This window comes from Canis lupus, chromosome 25, assembly GCF_048164855.1.
Source record: "Canis lupus baileyi chromosome 25, mCanLup2.hap1, whole genome shotgun sequence".
In the NCBI taxonomy this organism is placed as follows: Eukaryota; Metazoa; Chordata; class Mammalia; order Carnivora; family Canidae; genus Canis; species Canis lupus.
In genome coordinates this window covers 33,859,416-33,880,274 of record NC_132862.1, presented here as the reverse complement: position 1 = coordinate 33,880,274, position 20,859 = coordinate 33,859,416, and the positions used below count along the sequence as shown (strand labels likewise).

At 41.3% G+C, this 20,859-nt stretch overlaps 1 protein-coding gene across 4 annotated transcripts; it reads left to right on the top strand.

Moving 5' to 3' along the window:
• The first annotated feature begins 13,359 nt into the window (after positions 1-13,359).
• On the top strand, positions 13,360-18,908 carry APOLD1 (apolipoprotein L domain containing 1). 4 transcript variants are annotated; one of them, XM_072798968.1, is made up of 3 exons: positions 13,376-13,837; positions 14,171-14,321; positions 15,136-18,908. In XM_072798968.1, exons 2-3 carry the CDS (start codon positions 14,220-14,222, stop codon positions 15,874-15,876), a joined length of 843 nt encoding a protein of 280 aa, XP_072655069.1. In that variant the 5' UTR covers positions 13,376-13,837; positions 14,171-14,219; the 3' UTR covers positions 15,877-18,908. The 4 variants fall into 4 exon arrangements, with proteins under 4 accessions (XP_072655070.1, XP_072655069.1, XP_072655071.1 ...); XM_072798970.1 differs by lacking the exon at positions 13,376-13,837 and adding an exon at positions 14,674-14,843 and having other exon boundaries at positions 14,183-14,321; XM_072798969.1 differs by lacking the exon at positions 14,171-14,321 and having other exon boundaries at positions 13,360-13,837.
• The last annotated feature ends 1,951 nt before the right edge of the window (positions 18,909-20,859 follow it).

Here is a 20,859-nt window from a genome sequence, read left to right as displayed (position 1 = left end):
AAATTAATAGAAATATGGAGACTTAGTAAGTTGTAAGGTTATGAAATTCCAGAGAAATTTTTACACCAAAACAGTCCTCCTCAGTCCTATTTGCTAGTAATATTTGCACTGTGATTGGCTGGCTCCGATTACCCCATAAACTATTTTCATAATTAGTACCGCCAGCAGTAGTGACATACACTGCAACTTTTCTGCATAAAAAGCATTAATTACATACCTACCACCCATACAAATAGTCTTTCAAACTTAAGTGAAATTAATTTCCATTGTTGTGGCAAGTTTACTGAGAAATTGTTTCATAAATGGATATCCCTACTATGACTGTGAAAACATGTCAAGTGCCACTTTAGTGTCACAGACAGAAAGCACACACCTATGCAATATGGCTTACCCTATATTTATTTGTAAAAATCCAAGCATAGTTTAAAATATATGATGTCAATATTACTAGTCTTAAGTTTTTAAGAGGGTTCTTTATGATTATTCCAGGTAAGGGTATAAAAGAGATTAGGTGCTTTTCTTTCATCACTTATTTTCTTTAAAATCAGCTATTACAAGATATTTTTTTTACTTTATACATGTTGTTTTTTAATTAAAATATAATCACTGAGAACTGAAGTTTACTAATTTTGATTTTATAAGGTTTGTAGCATTACAGAATAAACTGGGATTTATAAACCAGCTGTGATTAACAATGTAAAGAATTATTGAACTTGAATCAGATTTTTAGGAAAATTATGTTCTTTTTCCCCTTTATGGTCTCACCTAATTTGAATCCTTCAAGAAGAATTTTTCCATACTATTTTTTGAGATAGAAGATAATTGGGGGGTGGGGGTTAAGAATGTATGTATGATACTCCATAAATTCAATATTCTTTAATAAAGAATAAAGTTGTAAGGTTATGCAGTGGACATATTTTTTGCTGCCAGCATTTATTGCATTTTTTACTAGGAAGAGTTTCCCAAAGTTTATTTTGGCTATCATTCCTTACTCATTCAGCCTTCCTGAAGTGTGTTCAGAGGAACTGATGGCATCATCAGCTCTAGTTGCTGTCTTGACGAACTTACGCCACTCAGGCTATCCAGTCACCTTGTTCACAGTGACTATTCTAGAGATATGGACATGACCAGAATCCATGAAGACAAGAACACATTCACTGGGTCTTTGAGGAAAGACATGGGGATAATTTGCCTTCCTTTTGGAAGGAGGTATTTAATTTCAACTTCTTACCATTCATATATATTAAATGAAGGGGTACTAACAACCTAGAAGAAGAGTCTGTTATTAGAAGACACAGAAAGGTAAAAAAGCCATGTTGATAGATTGATAATTTGGTTACATGATGTTAGGACTACAAAACACCATGAATAAAATTAAAAGACAAACAACTGGATGAAAGTAAACATTTCTGACATCTATAACAAGAATTAGTACCCCTGTCATTGTAAACCTTCTATATGCGATAAGAAAAAAGGCAACCCAATAGAAACATGGGCAAAGGATATGAACAGAGAGGATACGAAAGGATATAAGAAACATAAGAGGATATAGAAAGGGGAAAAAACCAAAACATATCAAAGGTGCTCAATTTCACTCACAATCAGGAAGGTACATTTTAAAATTACAGTATAACATTCCATAGCGTGAGTTTATTGCAGTGTAACTAACCATTTCTCTATATGATGGGAATTTACGTTCTTTTTAATTTACTACATATAATGCTCAGCAGACATCTATCTTGCCTCCTTGAATCTATTTCTGCTTCTTTTTTTAAAAAATATTTTATTTATTCATGAGAGACACACAGAGAGAAGCAGAGACATAGGCAGAGGGAGAAGCAGGCTCCCTGCGGGAAGCCTGATGTGGGACTCGATCCCAGGACCCTGGGATCACGACCTGAGCCAAAGCCAGATGCTCAACCACTGAGTCACCCGGACATCCCTCTATGTCTGCTCTTGAGATATTAAAGTTGTAAGCTTAAACCTAGAACATGATAGCAGATATCTTGGGGTCTGGGCCTCAAACAGAAGTTGTATATAATGTCAATGTCCTCTGCAATTTACCATCAGAATGTTCTTTGGATTTTATTCTTAATCATGTGCTTAATCTAATACACTTAGGGACTACTGGAACTTTTTCTGGTCAGATTAGTGCAAACAGTCAGAAATTGTTCTCTTTCCTTGAAATAAAGCTGATTGAAGGATTACATTGTCTGAATAGCTGGAGGATTCAGAAACTCCTTTATAAAGACTTACTTTATTTTTAGATTTAAAAATATCCATGATTTCTTTTGGATTAATGGTCTAAACAGGCATGTTTTACTAGGATCTTACTGTTTTATTTATTGTAGCTATAGCTTGTTTGTTACTCACTGTTTGTATGTTCCAGGGAGAGGAAATTGTTGACTCTCTGCCCAGGAGGGAGAGAAAATATTCATCAAATTCAAAATATGTTTGCCTTTTGTTCCAGCAGTTACACTTTTTGGAATCTCTCCTGTAGAAATACTCATCTAGAGTATATGCAAACATACACATGGCTGCACCCAAGAATATTCACTCTACTATTGTTTGTAATAAGCATTCAATTGAAAATATGATAAATGCCCATCAATAAAGGAATGGGTAAATAAATCACCCTGGGAAAAAAATGTATACAAGAGGGTCCTGGCAGGCAAAAGAACTCACCCCACATGGTTCAAATGAAGAGATCTTAAGGAAGGATTTGCTTATGAAAGTTGAACAGTGTTAGGCCAACAAAGAAGAGATGGGGAAGTACCTACAGACTAGCAATTAGTGGAAAGCTATTACCATTCCTAGGGCTTAATGTAAAAGGGAGAGGACGAAACAGGAGCCCAGTGACATTTGGAACCATAGAGGCAGGGCCACAAGTAGAACTATAGTCAAAGAGAGATACATCTACTGCAAAAGACAGAGCTGAAGCAGGTGAAAGTAGAGAAGGAACACTCTAACTTCCTCCCTCCTATGCTCTGATCTCCTGCTGGTGCCTCCCATTGGCTGAACCCAGTCAGAGGCATCTGGCAAGGGAGCCTGAGTGAAACCATCCACAGGGGTCAGCCCGCTGGGACACAGAGCAGGACAGAGAGAAAAGCTAAAAAAATGACATATGGGGATAGGGAAAGGACTAGCAAAATGTTTATATTTTCTAAGTGGAAAAAAAGTTGCATAGCAATATGTACAACAATATGCTATTGTCATAAAGGAAAACCACAACACATTTCATATAATCATAAACATAATGTAAGAACATAGAGCAAACTGTGAAGCTCAGTGTTACTTGTAGAGGGTGAAAACAGATGGAGACAAAACTTTCTAACTTTCTACATTTTTATATTATATAAACATGTTACAAAAAGTATTTCTTTGGTGGTTAGGGAAATCAAGATAAACTATATTTTCCATGAAAAGAAAGCAGTGGGGGCGCCTGGGTGGTTCAGTAGTTGAGCATCTGATTCTGGGGGCCTGGGATTGAGTCCTGTATGGGGTTCCTTGCAGGGAGCCTGCTTCTCCCTCTGCCTGTGTCTCTGCCTCTCTCTGTGTGTCTCTCATGAATGAATAAATAAAATATTAAAAAAAAGAAAAAAGAAAAGAAAGCATTGCTACACCTAAGATGAAGACCAAGTAGAAGAACCCCTAAGTGATTAATAAATAGTTGATTCACTCATGGGCACTGCAGAGAGAAACATTCCCCAAAATCCACATTAATTATTATTATTATTATTATTATTATTATTATTATTATATTTTAAGGATTTATTTATTTTGGGGGGGAGGGGACAGACAGTGGGGGAGAGAGAGAATCTCCAGCTGAGTGCAACTCCATGCTGAGTGCAAAGCCTGATGAGGGCCTCAATCCCACAGCCCTGAGATCATGACCTGAGCCAAAACCAAGAGTTGGACACTCAACTGACTGAGCCACCCAGGTGCACTACATGTTAATTATTTTAATGCTAAAGTCAAAGAGTAGATTTTGTATGATATAGTGTTGGTTAGGGTTCTCTGTTGCAAAGATGAGAACTCAAATCAATATCATTCAAGGAATAAAAGGGGAGTTAAAAAAAACTAGGGATATATAGATGGTTCATGGAACATAGTGATGGCAAAAAAAAAAAAGAGACTTTCTATTTGTCTCCAGGTCCTTGTCTCTTTATTGCTCCCAGCAAACACACCTTCTCTGCTCTTTGGGGAATATAATAGCCAAAATGCAGGTGTCTCACAGATCTGGACTTTCATACTACAGCTGTAACCCCTGAGAAGATTAACTTAACTCTCTTTAGGTGCTTTAAGTTTATGTTCTTTCTATAATCTCTTTAAGTTTTTGTTCTAAACTTCCAGGAGAAAGAATCTGATTGGCCAAGTTTGGTTCAGCTGGCACCTCTGGTCCAGTTGGCTATGGTCAATGGAGCAGGATCATGCAATATAATACCACCACAGATCCTAGAATCCTCTGGAAGGAGATAAAGAGATATTGTTAGATCAAGGGTAGAGGATATGTTCTACTACAGTTCCCAATAAGGCAGAGAACATTATAAATCAATGAGTTAAAAATCACTTTTGCATTGTTCCATAGCTGAAGAGTAAAAATGATATTCTGAGGGAACCATAGAAAGGTTATGGTAAAACACTGATATAAAACAAAATCAGTTGGTGGGATGCCTTGCTGGCTCAGTCAGTAGGACATGCAATGTCTGATCTCAGGATTGTGAGTTCAAGCCCCATGTTGGGTGTAGAGATTACTTAAAATAAAATCTTTTACAAAATAAAATAAATCAGTTGTAAATCACATACTATACTATTATAATAATAATAAAGTGTACTTTTTAAAGTGTACATTTTTAAAACCATTTAAAAGGTTAGTTACAGATAATCAGAAATCACAGTCACTGGTTTGAAAAAAGGTACTAGTAAAATTTATAACACATTTTATAGGTCTCAAGAGGATTCTACATTCATTTTCTAATTTATTTAAGAAAACCTTATAAAGGTAACCAAGGATCAGAGAAGTTATTTGCTCAAAGTTATACAGGAACTAAAGACTCAGGACTCAAGCCTGGTGTTCTCACTCTACATGCTGAGCTTTACCTTATTGAATATGCTTTCCTTCTTTCTCAAAGATAATATAAAAAATTTTTTAGCATCAAAGTAAAGGCAGAAATAATTTCTGAAGTGCTAAATTTTAGGAAAAATGGATTGATAAGTTATTTTCTCACCTAATTCAAAAGCAAATAGATAAAAAACCCTACTATAGAAACTATTTTTTTTAAAGCAAGTAACCAGAAAAATAGCAATCAACTTTTGGTGTATCGGAAGATACATCCTTGCTTCACTATAATGTTTAATGTGAATGATTACATTCTTCTTTAAAAAAAAGGCTTTGAACAAAGTCAGAAAAGAAAACCTATATCCAACATTCTCTTGCCTATAAGAGACATGCAGAAAATTAAACTCTTCAAGGAGTCTAAAGGTTAAGGGAGAGCTTAAGATTTATTATGCCTCTGTACATACAGAGCCAGCAGGTGTTCTAATCCAAGGTGCAGTGATTATTGTATATGTGTGAGAACCAGAGAGATAATGACTAAGCTTAGGAAAGGGAGAGGCAAAGGTAATAGTTTCCTGGTGTCCTGTCCTGGGAGATAAGAGAATCTTTATGGCTACTGGCGGGGTGTGGATTCAGCTGCAGTCTTTTGGGCACCATAGGAAAAGGCATGTGGTAAAGAAGATATGCTGTAATAGAGCTCATAGGGCAAATACTTCTATGTTAATGATGTAATGTATGTTTCACTCACGTGATCCCAGGTGTGCTCTGCAGGTGTGCACACTTATGGAGGAGAAAGTGGAACAAAATTAAACTGGCTTTAGTTGATTACACGAGGGAGACCGGCCAATTGAAGAGCTCTTCGTGTCAGGTTTGTCCAGAAGAACAAGTAAGATTATATTTTTTTTCCAGAAGACAATGATGATAGATCCTTACTTTATTTTATTTTTTTAAATATTTTATTTATTTATTCATGAGAGACACACAGAGAGAAGCAGGAACACAGGCAGAGGGAGAAACAGGCTCCATGAAGGGAGCCTGACATGGGACTCGATCCCAAGTCTCCAGGATCACGCCTTGGGCTGAAGGTGACGCTAAACCGCTGAGCCACCCAGGCTGAAGCAGTGATTTTCAAAATTATATTAAATCAAAAACAGAGAAATTGATCAGTGAAACAGGATAGCATTTCTAGAAGTAGATAGAGACAATAATAACAAATCAAGACAAATTTAGTCCCTTTATAGAACACATTTTTAGGAAAGCATACTACTTTTTTATGAAACTGATCAAAATTATTATATTGATCTGGGTAGGAATTAGCTTAACTCCCACCATGTACTATAATAAACTCCAGGTGGCTCAAAATAGATGAAGAGTTTATGGTGGATGCTTTCTTTTTCTTATTTCTTTTTTTTTCCTTAAGCATTCGTTTCTCTCTCCCCCAACACCTACCATAATTTCCTACTGTAAAATTTCTTCTCCTTGACTATATGTAGTGTTAGCGAAGGTCTGTTACCATTTGCATTTGGAAGCTAACATGGTTCACTTTTCCTCTCTCTATCCAGTATGGCCAGGGGATGGGCACTTGACCTAAGCTCAGCCAACCTGGTGGTCACTCCTAGAATTTTGATGTTTAAGCCTATGCCAGTACAGGAAAGAACAGTGGTTGGTCAGTGGCATCCAAACAGGCTATTCGAGCTATAAAACAGCAGCTATCCTTTCAGCTTTGGTTTGGCAGAGCTCCTTGGTTCATTCTCAAGCATGTTGCTACAGACTCATATCAATAGTTTGATTATACTAGCCAGAGCAAGATTCTTTCTATATTCATATAGAGCCTGTAATTCCAAAGAAATAACTGAGGAGGAAGAGAGTGTGTGAGATGCTTGGTGGTTTCACAGTTCACCATAGAATATGTATCTCCTCCACAAGAAAAGCACTCTGGTAGATGGCCTGATGGTTTGCATTTCTTCCTCTTGCCTCTGACTATGGCAGGAGTGTACTTCTCTGTTCCCATTTTTTGGTTGGTCATGTGACGTGATTGACCAATAGAATGCAAGTAGATATGATGAGTACCATGTCTGAGCAGAAGCTTTAAGCATGATTTTTCAATTTTGTTTCCTATATATGTATATATATATATTTATCTACTCCATTCCATTTTGCCAACACTGTCCAAATCCATGATAATCATTTGTTTAGTTCAACAACGTTCTAATCATCTCTGTCCTTTTAGCCGTGTACCTCTGAAAACTATCCTTCATACAACTGTGAATGATGTCAGATGTAACCCCTTAAAGCCACAGATTAAAGCCTTCAATCTCTCCCTTTCCCTCACATGGCATTTGACAACAATCCTGATTTATTTCTACATACCCTCTCAGCCTCATCTCTGGACATTCCCCAGGTCATACTTTATGCTAATCAATATGAAACTGCCTGAAGCATCCCAAACACTCCTCTGTACCTTCATCCATTCTGTTCCTTTATTCTGTCCTCCTCTCTCTCTTAATTTTATACAAATAACATCTGTTCAACTCTCAAGTGGGTATCACTGCTTTCAGAAAATCTTTCCTGGGGATCCCTGGGTGGCGCAGCGGTTTAGCGCCTGCCTTTGGCCCAGGGCGCGATCCTAGGGACCCGGGATCCAGTCCCACATCGGGCTCCCGGTGCATGGAGCCTGCTCCTCCCTCTGCCTGTGTCTCTGCCTCTCTCTCTCTCTCTCTCTCTCTCTCTCTGTGACTATCATAAATAAATAAAAATTAAAAAAAAAAGAAAGTCTTTCCTAGTCCTTCCTAGCTAGGCATGCACTTTCCCTCTGCTTCCTTAGTGCACACACATCTGGCACCCTCCACATTGAATTGAAATGATTTGCTCTGTATCTTTCTCTCTAATAGATTGCCATTTCCTAGAGGGCAGGAATGGTATCTTATTCAGCTTTTTATTTATTATTGTATTTTATTTTTTATTTAAAAATATTTTATTGGGATCCCTGGGTGGCGCAGCGGTTTGGCGCCTGCCTTTGGCCCAGGGTGCGAACCTGGAGACCTGGGATCGAATCCCACGTCGGGCTCCCGGTGCTTGGAGCCTGCTTCTCCCTCCGCCTGTGTCTCTGCCTCTCTCTCTCTCTCTGTGACTATCATAAAAAATAAATAAATAAATTTATTTATTTATTCATGAGAGACAGAGAGAGAGGGAGGCAGAGACAAAAGGAGAGCAGGCTCCCCATGGAGCAGGGAACCCAATGCAGAATTCCATCCCAGGACCTTTGGGATCACGACTTGAGCTGAAGGCAGATGCTTATGACTGAGCCACCCAGGCGTCCCATATTCAGCTATTTATCCTCAAAATCTAGCATGATGTCTGACATACAGTAGGTACTCAATACACATTCACAGAGCTGAAATAAACCAATGAAATTAACCTTTAATATAAGAAAACTAAGTTGTCTTAAATTCTGCAGCCAGGATTCCTGGTTCTTCTGGAAAGCAGTATAGCAGCATGTAACAAAAACTATGAAAATGTTCTTTTTCCTTCACTTGGTATTTTCCCGTTTGTGAATACTCCCCAAGGAAGTAATCCAAATGGATAAAATGTACCCAGATGTTCCCAGCAACTCTAGTTATAATAGTAGGGGAAAAAAAAAAAACCCTGGAAGCTATCCAAGTGTCTAATAGGGAAATGACTAAGCAAACAATGGGATTATTACATAGCTATTAAAAATGATAGAGGTGAGGACTATGTCAATATAGAGAAGTGTGTATCTGCAGGAACGTTAAGTGGAAAAAAGAACATAGACCAGTGTTTAAACAATAGTGGTTAATGAGGAGTGTGTACCTTAACAAAGATCAGAGGCCAGTTTGGAGAAATGAAGATGGCTAAAGTTCACTGGGTCTTTTTTTTTTTTTTCTGTGAATTTCTTTTTTTTTTAATTTTTTAAATTTATTTATGATAGTCACACACACAGAGAGAGAGGCAGAGACACAGGCAGAAGGAGAAGCAGGCTCCATGCACCTGGAGCCCGATGTGGGATTCGATCCCAGGTCTCCAGGATCGCGCCCTGGGCCAAAGGCAGGCGCTAAACCGCTGCGCCACCCAGGGATCCCTTTTCCTGTGAATTTCATGGGTTGATGACAATAATAGTTGAGATATTATTGCAACATCGATATCCTAAAAGTCCTCTGCAGGATAAATGCTCTATGTAACCTACTAGCTTGTATATTTCAAGAGAGAGTTTTATGGTAAATTCTCATAAAATTATTATGAAAATAATGACATTTCTTTGAGAGAACAAAATAATTTTCTTTAGTTTAATTCTTTTTTTTTAAGATTTTTTTAAAATTTATTTGAGAGAGAGCAAGAGAGATCACAGAGGAAGAGGAAGAGGGAGAAGCAGACTCTCTGCTGAGCAGGGAGCCTGATGCAGGGCTTGATTCCAAGACTCAGAGATCATGACCTGAGCTGAAGGCAGACACTTAACTAACTGAGCCACCCAGGTGCCCCAGGTTTATACTTTTGATGTTGTCTCCAAAAAAAGGTTCTATGTATAGTAGCTGAGATATACTGGTAAAGATTAAAAGGAAAAAGTCATCATTATATAATTCTAAACTTCTGTTGCTTTACCCCTGTAGTACTCTGTGAGTTAATATTTTATAAATTCTATGCTTACCTTAAATAGCAAAATATTGCCATTACAAGATACATTACATTGCAATTAAAAGAAACCACCCTTTTTAAATATATTTTTTTTAGAAAGGTTTCATTTTAAAAAATTTACTGAGATCCTTAGAAAAATGGAGGTGGTCCAGGCATCTCTGAATTTCTGGGAGATCTTGGTCATAATCATCACTTTATCTTTAAAATGTGATAGTTTTAACAAGAGACCCCAAACTAATAACTGTATAAACACCTAACTCACTAACTGCTGTCAGCCAGCCCTACTGTTTTGCTGCCATGTAACCAGCAGTCAGAAAAGTCACAGCTTCTAAAGCAGAGGTTCACAATCCTGGCTGCATATCAGAATCACCTACATTTTCCCCCAGATCCCACTCTGGACCTCCTGATTTAGATTCTCCAGGACTGGAGTCTGTAGATGACTATGCTTAAAAGGCTCTCTTCCTCTCTTTTTTCCTTCCCTATTTACTTATGGTTCCCGGACTTGGAATTCAAGCTAGTACTGTTTAGCTTCATCATAGGTTTAACAGATCTGAAGGCTAATCTGAGGGTCAACCACCATTTTCAATGTAGTATTTCTGGGGCGATGTGTTACAAGTGCCACAAGCATAATTTAGAGTAGAAGTTTGAGGATGCAGTCCACAGATTTTTTAGGGGCACTGCTCACATAAAACTTTTAATCAAAATACCTTCGATTATTCTTCAAATTTCTTATTGCATTTAAATATATGAAAGTAAATGCTGAGATGAAAGTGTTATATTCAAGTGTCCATTCTTTTTTTTTTTAAGATTTTATTTATTAGAGAGAGCAAGAGAGTGAGCACAAGTGTGAGAGAGAATGAGCATGGGGAGGGGCAAAGAGCAAAGTAGACTCCCACTGAGCAAAGGGCATGACATGGAGCTTGATCCCAGGACCTTGGGATCATGACCTGAGCCAAAGGCAGATGCTCAACCACTGAGCCACCCAGGTGCCCCTCCAGGGTCCAATATTATAAATAATTCAAGGTATTATGTTGACCATTCTTCTATTTCTTAATTATAGGTCTATGCTATGATTACTGATGCTCTGAAGAAGACGATCCTCCTGTATCTCAGTAAAATTCCTCATCCAAGAAATAAAAATTTAATCGTAGTCATCTAAACCCCAAATACACAAGGAAATATCTAGGGAAGTTGGGAACTGAAGAACCAGTCCCACTTTGCTCCCTGACCCAATTCACTCTGGCTTACATTCCATTTGGGATGATTATATCCATGGGGACAGAGGAAGATATGTTCCTACTTCTTACCAGGAAAGTGCAGGCAGATATTGAAGTCATCTTGAGTATTGATACTCTGAGGAGCTGTAACTGAAATACTTGGACATGGACAAAACTCAGAAAAATCAAGTTCCAAAGGACTATGGTTGTGAGTAGTATAGCAAATAGTGTTGTGTTGATAAATACAAAGCATAATTATAAAGGTTGGGAATTTATTTTTTCCTTTTATTTTATGTATTATTATATGTATTTTTTATTGGAGTTCAATTTCCCAACATACAGCATAACACCCAGTGCTCATCCCGCCAAGTGCCCCCCTCAGTGCCCATCACCCAGTCACCGCAACCCCCCGCCCACCTCCCTTTCCACTACCCTTTGTTCGTTTCCCAGAGTTAGGTGTCTCTCATGTTCTGTCACCCTCTCTGATTTTTCCAACTCATTTTCTCTCCTTTCCCCTTTATTCCCTTTCACTATTTTTTATATTCCCCAAATAAATGAGACCATATGTTTGTCCTTCTCCGATTGACTTATTTCATTCAACATAATACCCTCCAGTTCCATCCACGTTGAAGCAAATGGTGGGTATTTGTCGTTTCTAATGGCTGAGGAATATTCCATTGTATACATAGACCACATCTTCTTTATCCATTCATCTTTCAATGGACCCCGAAGCTCCTTCCACAGTTTGGCTATTGTGGACATTGCTGCTATAAACATCGGGGTGCAGGTGTCCCGGCGTTTCACTGCATCTGTATCTTTGGGGTAAATACCCAGCAGTGCAATTACTGGGTCGTAGGGCAGTTCCATTTTTGTTTATTTTATTTTTTTAATTTTTAATTTTATTTTTAATTTTTTTAAGATTTTATTTATTTATTTATTTATTTATTTATTTATTTATTTGATTTATTTATTTATGACAGAGAGAGAGAGAGAATGAGAGAGGCAGAGACACAGGAGGAGGGAGAAGCAAGCTCCATGCAGGGAGCCTGACGTGGGACTCGATCTGGGGACTCCAGGATCGTGCCCTCGGCCAAAGGCAGGCGCTAAACCGCTGAGCCACCCAGGGATCCCCATGGCAGTTCTATTTTTAACTCTCTGGGGAACCTCCACACAGTTTTCCAGAGTGGCTGCAGCAGTTCACATTCCCACCAAGAATGCAAGAGGGTTCCCCTTTCTCGGCATCCTCTCCAACATTTGTTGTTTCCTGTCTTGTCAATTTTCCCCATTCTCATTGGTGTGTGAGGTGGTGTCTCATTGTGGTTTTGATTTGTATTTCCTTGATGGCCAGTGATGTGGAGCATTTTCTCATGTGCTTGTTGGCCATGTCTATGTCTTCCTCTGTGAAATTTCTGTTCATGTCTTTTGCCCATTTCAGGATTGGTTTGTTTCTTTGCTGTTAAGTTTAATAAGTTCTTTCTAGATCTTAGATACTAGCCCTTTAACTGATACATCATTTGCAAATATCTTCTCCCATTCTGTAGGTTGTCTTTTAGTTTTGTCGACTGTTTCTTTTGCTGTGCAGAAGCTTCTTATCTCGATTAAGTCCCAATAATTCATTTTTGCTTTTGTTTCCCTTGCCTTCATGGATGTATCTTGCAAAAAGTTGCTGTGGCCAAGTCCAAAAAGGGTGTTGCCTGTGTTCTCCTCTAAGGATTTTGATGGATTCTTGTCTCCCATTTAGATCTTTCATCCATTTTGAGTTTATCTTTGTGTCTGGTGTAAAAGAATGGTCTAGTTTCATTCTTCTGCACGTGGCTGTCCAATTTTCCCAGCATAAAGGTGGGGAACTTAATTTTGTTCCAGAAAGATATGGCTGTAAAGACTTTGTAGATGAACTAGAGAGTTGAGACAATCATTATTTAAGTGAAAAACCAACTTGCCCTTCCTTATTTGAAGGTGGAAGAATGAGAAGGATGATGTATTTGGGGCTTCCAGGCTGAGCTCCAACCACCTATCTGAATGCTTCAGAAAGCATCCACAGATGCCATACGTTTTTCCCTCCGGAATGATCCAGATAATTGCCCTTCAGCCCATGCTCCACTAACCTGGGAATAGAATCCATTCATTTAACTATTGTATAGGGCTACAATTGCCACTTCAAATGAAAACCCAGGAAGCCAAATTCCAGCTGCTGTTGAAAGTGTATAATTAGCTCCTTGTGCAGCCTGACCCCACTGATTTTTCTGACGCATTTGGCCTGCAGTGTGCCCTTTCTGGGACCTCCAGGATCTTCTCCGCAGCTGGAGATTTCCAAAACTGCACGGAGCACTTCCTGTGGGTGTGGCCTTACACTCTTAAGACCGTGCGCTGAGTGGGTCGCGTTGCAACCGCGCAGATTCACGATGCTGTTAAAAATACCGGGAGTGGACTGTGGGTGGCTATATCAGCCATAAGAGGGTTCCCTCCTTTCTTTTTCTTTTGAAAAAAGGATTTTGTCATGACGTCCTCTCAAGAAACAGTCTACTTGGTCAGCCTGGCATGCGTTTGTTGTCCTCCCAGATGACGTCATTAGCTATTCTCAGGAGAGGAAAGGCAGGGTATGCCCCCTGGGAGAATGACAACAGTTGTTTCAAGTTGGGGAAGAGCCTGTCGTTCTTTTCCTGCCTTTGGGGGGAAAGCGAACACACAATGTTCGTTTCCTAAAAACGGGATGTGCTGTGTGCCTGGCAGGTCATTTTCCACCATGTCACATCCTTCTGGTTGAAGGCAGCAGGGGACCAGGACAGGAAATGGCAAATTCTCAGAATGAGACAAGGCTTTCCCAGGGCAGCCATTGGTTCTCTGGAACTATAAAACATGCTCATCCAGAAACAGCCTCAGCTTTTTCTTTCCTGGAGGTAGCCAGAAGTGAATGGTAAGTGGGGGAGCCTAGAGGGATTCTGTCTAAAGGATGGCCATTGGAATAGTAATATTGGGGTTGTATCCTTGGTCCACTGTATATTTTGTGTGACTCTTCCTCATTTTACTAAGAGGTGTCTTTGCCTGAAAACTTATCACTGGTGGATGGAATAATGAGGGCGTGCAAATAAAATTAAGGCCTAGGAGCCGGGAGACCAAGATTCTAGACGGTTCTGTGAAGAATCAGCTGCATCTAGAACGTGTCTGTATTTTAATTTTTCTCATCTTTCAGATGAGAATAATGATCCTGCTTTGATGTCTCACAGTATTGAAATGCTCTATTTCTAAGGTTTATTTGCGACTTTTAAGAAGTTCCTATAACGAGGAGTACAGTGGGTATGAAGGTGGGAATCTCTGGCAACAAGGAAGGATGTACTTTTACCCCAGATGTACAGTTCTCTCTGTCATCTTCAACTGGCTTCAATTCAACTTGGTACAAGGTAGCCCTCCGTGAGTTGTTAAACAAAAATGTCAGACACTTTGTTTTATCCAGCCGTTACTCATTTTTTAAAGGAAGATTTCCTCGTAAAAAAACATAGTGGCATTAATTTTAATGTGATTTAGTTTTAACTGTGCACCCATCAAAGAGTGAGAATTAGAAAAAAAAAAAAAAAATAGCCCAAAGGACATCTTAGGCTTGACTCTAAGGTAAGAACCTGGAAAAACAAGCAGAAGAGTTAATTCAGGGAAGCATCTAAGAAAGATTAGTTTCTTACATTTGATAAGACAATACGATTTTTGAGTTTTTTTTTTTTTTGGGGGGGGGGGTGACTTGTCTTTTTCACTCACCAGGAGGGAAAAAACATATTGCAAAACTCTCAGGATCCAAGTCTTCACGTAAGGAAAAGGCTTTGCGAACTGGGTACAATGTACCAGATGTAAAGTGACGGAGCAGGGGCCTCGGAATTGCAGTAGACTTCCAAGGCCCCCACTGCCTCCTCCCTGAGCACCTCCCATCTTAGGTAACGGTTAATCAAGCGCACCCTTAGCGTTCCCGTTCCCGTTCCCGTTCCCGGGGAGGGAAGCAGAGCAGAGCAGAGCATTACACCCCCCGCGTGCATGTGCCTTTTAGGGTCCCGAGAACTGGTGTGGTTGGGCGCAGCCTGCAGAGCTGGTCTTTGCGAGCGGGACACGCACAGGCCTGGCGGGAAAGCGAGCTCGTGGGATGCCCCGTGGCGCGGCGAGCGCGAGCCCGCGGGCCGGGCGGGGGGCGGGCGCGGAGACCCGGGCTGACGCGCGTGTGTGTCCCCGCAGGGCATGGAGCCGCCGGCGCGGGAGCTGCAGGGCGCCGACGCGCTGCGCCGCTTCCAGGGGCTGCTGCTGGACCGCCGCGGCCGCCTGCACGGCCACGTACTGCGCCTGCGCGACGTGGCCCGGCGCCTCGAGCGCCTCCGCCTGCGCTCCCTGGCGGCCAACGTGGCCGGGAGCTCGCTGAGCGCGGCGGGCGCCGTGGCGGCGATCGTGGGGCTCTCGCTCAGCCCCGTGACGCTGGGGGCCTCGCTGGTGGCGTCGGCCGTCGGGCTGGGGGTGGCCACGGCCGGAGGCGCCGTCACCGTCACGTCCGACCTGTCCCTGATCTTCTGCCATTCCCGGGAGCTGCGCAGGGTGCAGGAGATCGCCGCCGCCTGCCAGGACCAGATGCGCGAGATCCTGAGCTGCCTCGAGTTCTTCTGCCGCTGCCAGGGCCGCGGGGACCGCCAGCTGCTGCAGTGCGGGCGGAACGCCTCGGTCGCGCTGTACAACTCTGTCTACTGCGTCGTCTTCTTCGGCTCCCGCGGCTTCCTCCTCCCCAGGCGGGCGGAGGGGGCCACCAGGGTTAGCCAGGCCGTGCTGAAGGCCAAGATTCAGAAACTGGCCGAGAGCCTGGAGTCCTGCACCGGGGCCCTGGACGAGCTCAGCGAGCAGCTGGAGGCCAGAGTCCAGCTCTGCGCCAAGGGCGGCCGCGGCCGCGACCCCAGGATCGCTGCTGACCAGGCCGCAGCGCTGTTTCTCTGAGAACACCCTTTCCCCGGTGACCGAGGCCAGAAGCCGTCCCCACGGGATGCTCCAGATTTGCAGCTCCCTCAGGAAAACAACTCCAAGTTGGATTAGGAGCCGAACGCAAAGGATGAGAAAAACTGTTCTCGACTGTTCTTGAAATCGGGGAAAGGGGGGAGTCCTCAGAGCCCCTCTGTTCCCATCACTGTGACGGCCTGCCTGGGGTTGAGGGCTAGGGGCTTTTTTTTTCTTTTTTTCTTTTTCTTGCCTAATCCTATGGGCTGTGTGAGCCGAAAATGATGTTTCCTTTATCAGAACCGTTCAGGCTCCACTGCGGTGGGCACTACTGTATTAAAGCTGTTTCAGGGTCCCTGCCCCAGACGCGGTGGTTTGGGTAGAGGTTGGGAAGGATGCGGGTGCAGCCACCCTCTGGGGCCTCTCCAAGCTCCATCAGCATTGCGGGCCTCAGAATGCCTATGGGAGGAGACACACTAGCTTTTAAACTTCTCTTCCAGAGTTTCTGAGTACAAAGAACTCCAGAATCCAGAGCACATCAGATACCCTCTGCACCATGTAGCAGGGTTTAGTACCCAAGAGGGGCCTCTCCCATCGACTGGCCCTTGCACCACTCTCAGTGTCTCCCACTCACAAATCGAGCTCGGGGCAGAGGAGTTATTCCTGAGGACTTTCATATCCAGACCTTATCATATCCAGATATTCTGGGAGGGAAACCAGCTAAACGGTCATCTGAGTCCCACCCCTTGCAACAAGAAGCTGAGGCCAAGGGAGATGAAGTGACTAACAATTGCATTTACGGACAGCCTAGTGTACAGAAGAGAGCAGTGGCTTTGAGTTAGACAGTCCTGGGTTTATTGTAAGCGCCGTCTCGGCTGTGTGAACTTGGCCACTTAATTTCTCTGACACTTAGTTTCTTGGTCTGTGAAACAGATGCTAAAATGTCACCCTGTCATTGAGGTATTGAGATAAAGTGCCAAGCACAGTGTCTGGCTCATGAAGTGTGGCCCCCGGACTGGAAACATTAGCATTACCTGGGAACTTGTGAGAAAGGCAAATTCTCGGACCCAACTGTTGACTGAACGAGTCAGAAACTCTGGAGGTGGGGCCCAGCAACCTGTGTTGGTAAACCCACAGGGTGATTCTGATACCTACCAAGTTTTGTAGAGCACTGCCACACATGTTTGTTTCTGATCCCCTTGTGAGCGTTCACAAAGTCTCAAAGGCCTCTCCAGAGGCTCCATGGTCTTCAGAGTTGTTCACAGAAGGTCAGGAACAGACAGGGTCCCAAAAGTAAAAGAAAGAATGTGCATGTGTGTGGGACATGTTTTAGTGGGTACTGGGGCAATTTCCCACCACTGAAATAAGGGCTATAACATAATAACTCCTCTAGAGGGCAGTGTTGCCCACTCATTGTAAGAACTGATACACAAAGGAATGTGAATTTAAAGCATATTGACCTTTGTTACCTTCTCTGAAAACTGCCAGGCCATGTATTTTTTTTTTAATTTATTTTAAGTTTGTTATTTAATTGCTGTTTATTATTTGCATTTAGTTGTATTTAATCACCACATCACATTTAGGAAACAATAGGAAGAGCGATTTTCTGAATGGGAGACTACTGAGGCTCTTTTCAGGAGATGAGGTTGAGTTCATTTCCCCCCTAAGGTGGGGCATGAACTGGAAATGGCAACGGTCTTATTGAATAAGTCTCTCTCCAGGCAAGGGATATTTTATTCCCCAGTAATTTAAACTGTCCTTTTAGGTAAATGTGGGAAGTTCTGAATAGAGAGACCAAGGGCCGAATTTAAGCTTATCAATGGAGGTTTGACTTGTGGGCTATAGAAATGATGCAAGCATATTTATCGTGAAGGTACTTTACCAACAAGTAACACTTGACCTGAAAAGCAAACCTATTTTGTGCAGGGAAAGAACCCCAACTAGAGGCATGTGAAGGAAGCACTCAGACCAGGGAAGCCTGCTGTCCTGTGAGGTTATGGGTGATAGAAAAATAGCTTGTATCACGGTGTGAGGTGTCATGTTTTTACTTTGGGAGCTGTAAGGAATCTGTAAGCTGTCTGTAAGAAAATGCTTATAGTTTCTTCAATTTCCATTCCTACAACTATAATGTCGAAAAATATGTTGAAAAGGCTTTGGGACCATGCACACAAAACTAGGCTGTGTTATTTAATTATCTAACATGCTTTAAATTGACCCATTCTACCCCCATGTTTCCTGATGATGGAAGAATATCTGAGGAACTTTAATTTCAGTGCTGGGCAGGACGGCTTAGCGGTTCTATTTTTTGCTTTTCCCATAAATTGCAATTGATCTGTATCCTGGTTTCTTTTGAAGTTGGTACTGGTTTCTTTTTAAACTGGTGTCATTTCTCAGACTACCGTGCACGGATACCAGCATTTTAGATCATCAGAATGTACCTCGCATTGTTGGTTGTGTTATGTCACAAAGGTACAACTACTCCCTAAGGCCATCTTTTATTAATGCTGAGGTTTGAGTTACAGTTTTCCAATGGGTCGGTGGTTCCCTAGAAATAAACTTGGCATTTCAGGAAGCAAACAGCAAACTTTTCCTATCATTAGAGTATCTGGGGGAATCAAAGTCATAAACTCCCAAACTTATCATTTCAATGGCCCCTGTTACACTTAAGGAAGAGTTTCTACTTTGGAACAATACTTGGAACATTATAGGAGCTCAGTACATGGATTTAGATAATTATTTAATGAAATGCTTAGCTATATTAAAAAGAATTTGTCGATAATGAAATATTATCCATCCTTTTCTGTGGAGCCTTCTAACCAGGATTTAGTCAAGTTCAGTTAAATGGGTCCTAGAGACAAATGTTTATTTATTTCTTTTGCGGGAATGCAAATAAGGCTTTTCCTTAAGGACTTCATTCTATAAACAAACAGATTGAAATGGTATGTTGTAAAAGGAAGAAGAGAGAGGGATATTTAGATTACAAATGCACTCCAGGAAAATGTCCAAGTTTGAAAAATAAAAATTTTGTACTAAGATTTATGTGCTTCTGTTAGTTTTTTGGGTTTATAATCATTTGGATTGTTTTTTTCCACAAAAACGAGGTTTATCTGGTTCTGCATTTCAAGGATTCAGTAAAATGACATTCTGCTCTATGAAAAAATGATCCTTAGCAAACATTCTGATCTTCATTGCTTTGATGCATTTGCCCTCAGGCACTTGTCATTTCCAAGAAGGCAAATGTCAAAGTGGAAAGTAGTTACTTGGAGAAAAAAGAGAAGAGTGGTGTTGAAGCCACCCTAGATCAGATAAGCCAAACAATCAGTCAACTTGATATTTTTCTCATTCAATACCTTAGTGTGAAAAGGAAGTAGAGGGAAGTGAGACATGGGCATAAAACATTGTGCAGAGATAAATGGGGATACAGTTAAATGCAGCTGTTTCTGAACTGCACATTTTTTCCCACTGTAGCAAAATAAGTCCTTTCTTTTCATTGAAATAAATTGCCCATTCCTCAAACTTTCTGACCTTTTTGTAATTAATTACCTAATCTTATGTCCACCTGCGTATAAATTAGTAACTTTGGAAAGGGGCAGATGTGTAATCATGTTCACTTAGAATATTCAGTGTTGAATTGTATAAATCAATTTTTAAAAACACAATTAACTCCTGTTACAGGAATTCTCTTATTATCTAGAAGTCTCAGCAGTTTCAAAATCTTTGGACATAATTGCAACCTAGGAAGTAATTGAAAGGAAACCTAGAATCCGCCAAATCAGCCTTCACAAAACCCAAACACTAGAGAGAGCCAGAAAGTAAGGGTGAAGGCAAAACTGTCCCGGAAATTTGCAGGAGACTTTACCTTGCAGGTAACTGTCTTGACCATGCAAGGCCTGTTGGGAAATGTAGTATTTTTAGCCACAAATTCGCTGTTCTTAATATACCTAGGATTCTGTTTATTCCAATTTTAGTATATGTATATAGTATATGCCAAAGCCAGCACCCTTGGATTCTTTTTGTAAGGAAGAAAAGGATTTTGGACATTGAGTGGAAGGCACAGCAATTCAAAGAGTCTGTAGTGGTTGTCTTTTGAGAACTGTCCCAGAGGTGATCTCACTATCCGAGTGCCAGCCTCTAAGTCTCCACCTTGGAAATTCCCCTGGGTCTGAATGTTGCACTATTAATGACTATGCAGCCAGGAAAAAAAATAGAAGAAGAAGAAGAAAGAAGAAGAAGAAAGAAAAGAGAAGCAAAGAAGGAAAGGCTGCATTGGAAGGACTGTTTGCAAAAGTCAGCCACAAGCTGGGATCCTATCTTTGCTGAAGCATATGGTGTTCCTGTCATGACAAGTGTCCTTTTAGTTAATTGCAATAAATCTCTCCTTGTTGAGTTGACAGGAGGTTCAGATGGTGTTTTTTGCAAACTCATATGATAGAAGGTAAACCTGTTGTGGTCTGGAAGAGGACAAAGAGTGAGAGCCTCATGATCTGGAAATAATCCCTTAGCAACCAGAGGATCGGTAGGAGAGGGGAAGTCATGCTGCTGAAGCAAGACCACTGCAGAGGCTAAAAAGGAACATTAAGGCCCCATCCACACCCCTGATCCTGACTGGTAGTAGAATTAAGTTGTGGGGAGAAGGTTCTCCAAAATGCTCTTGCCTGTGCAGGTAAAGCTTGGCTCTACCAAGCTACATCTGCAAAGGATGATGTTTAATGCCATTTTGTATTTCCAATATAATCCCAGGGCTGGGCCTGCAGGCAGGCTTGTGACCTGATTTGCCCCAGAACTTTAGCAATGAGTCACAGCCAAGACCTCTGCCTCCCAAATACACAGAAGTAGCCTTGGTATGGCTTGTTCCAGCATTTGTGTGGATAAAGTTGCTAAATTTACCAACATTTTTGTAGATAGAGTGGGGGAGGGGTAATGATGTCTCAAATCTTTCTTTTAGATAAAATGACTTTTTCCAGGCTCCCTGGTTGGCATGCAGAC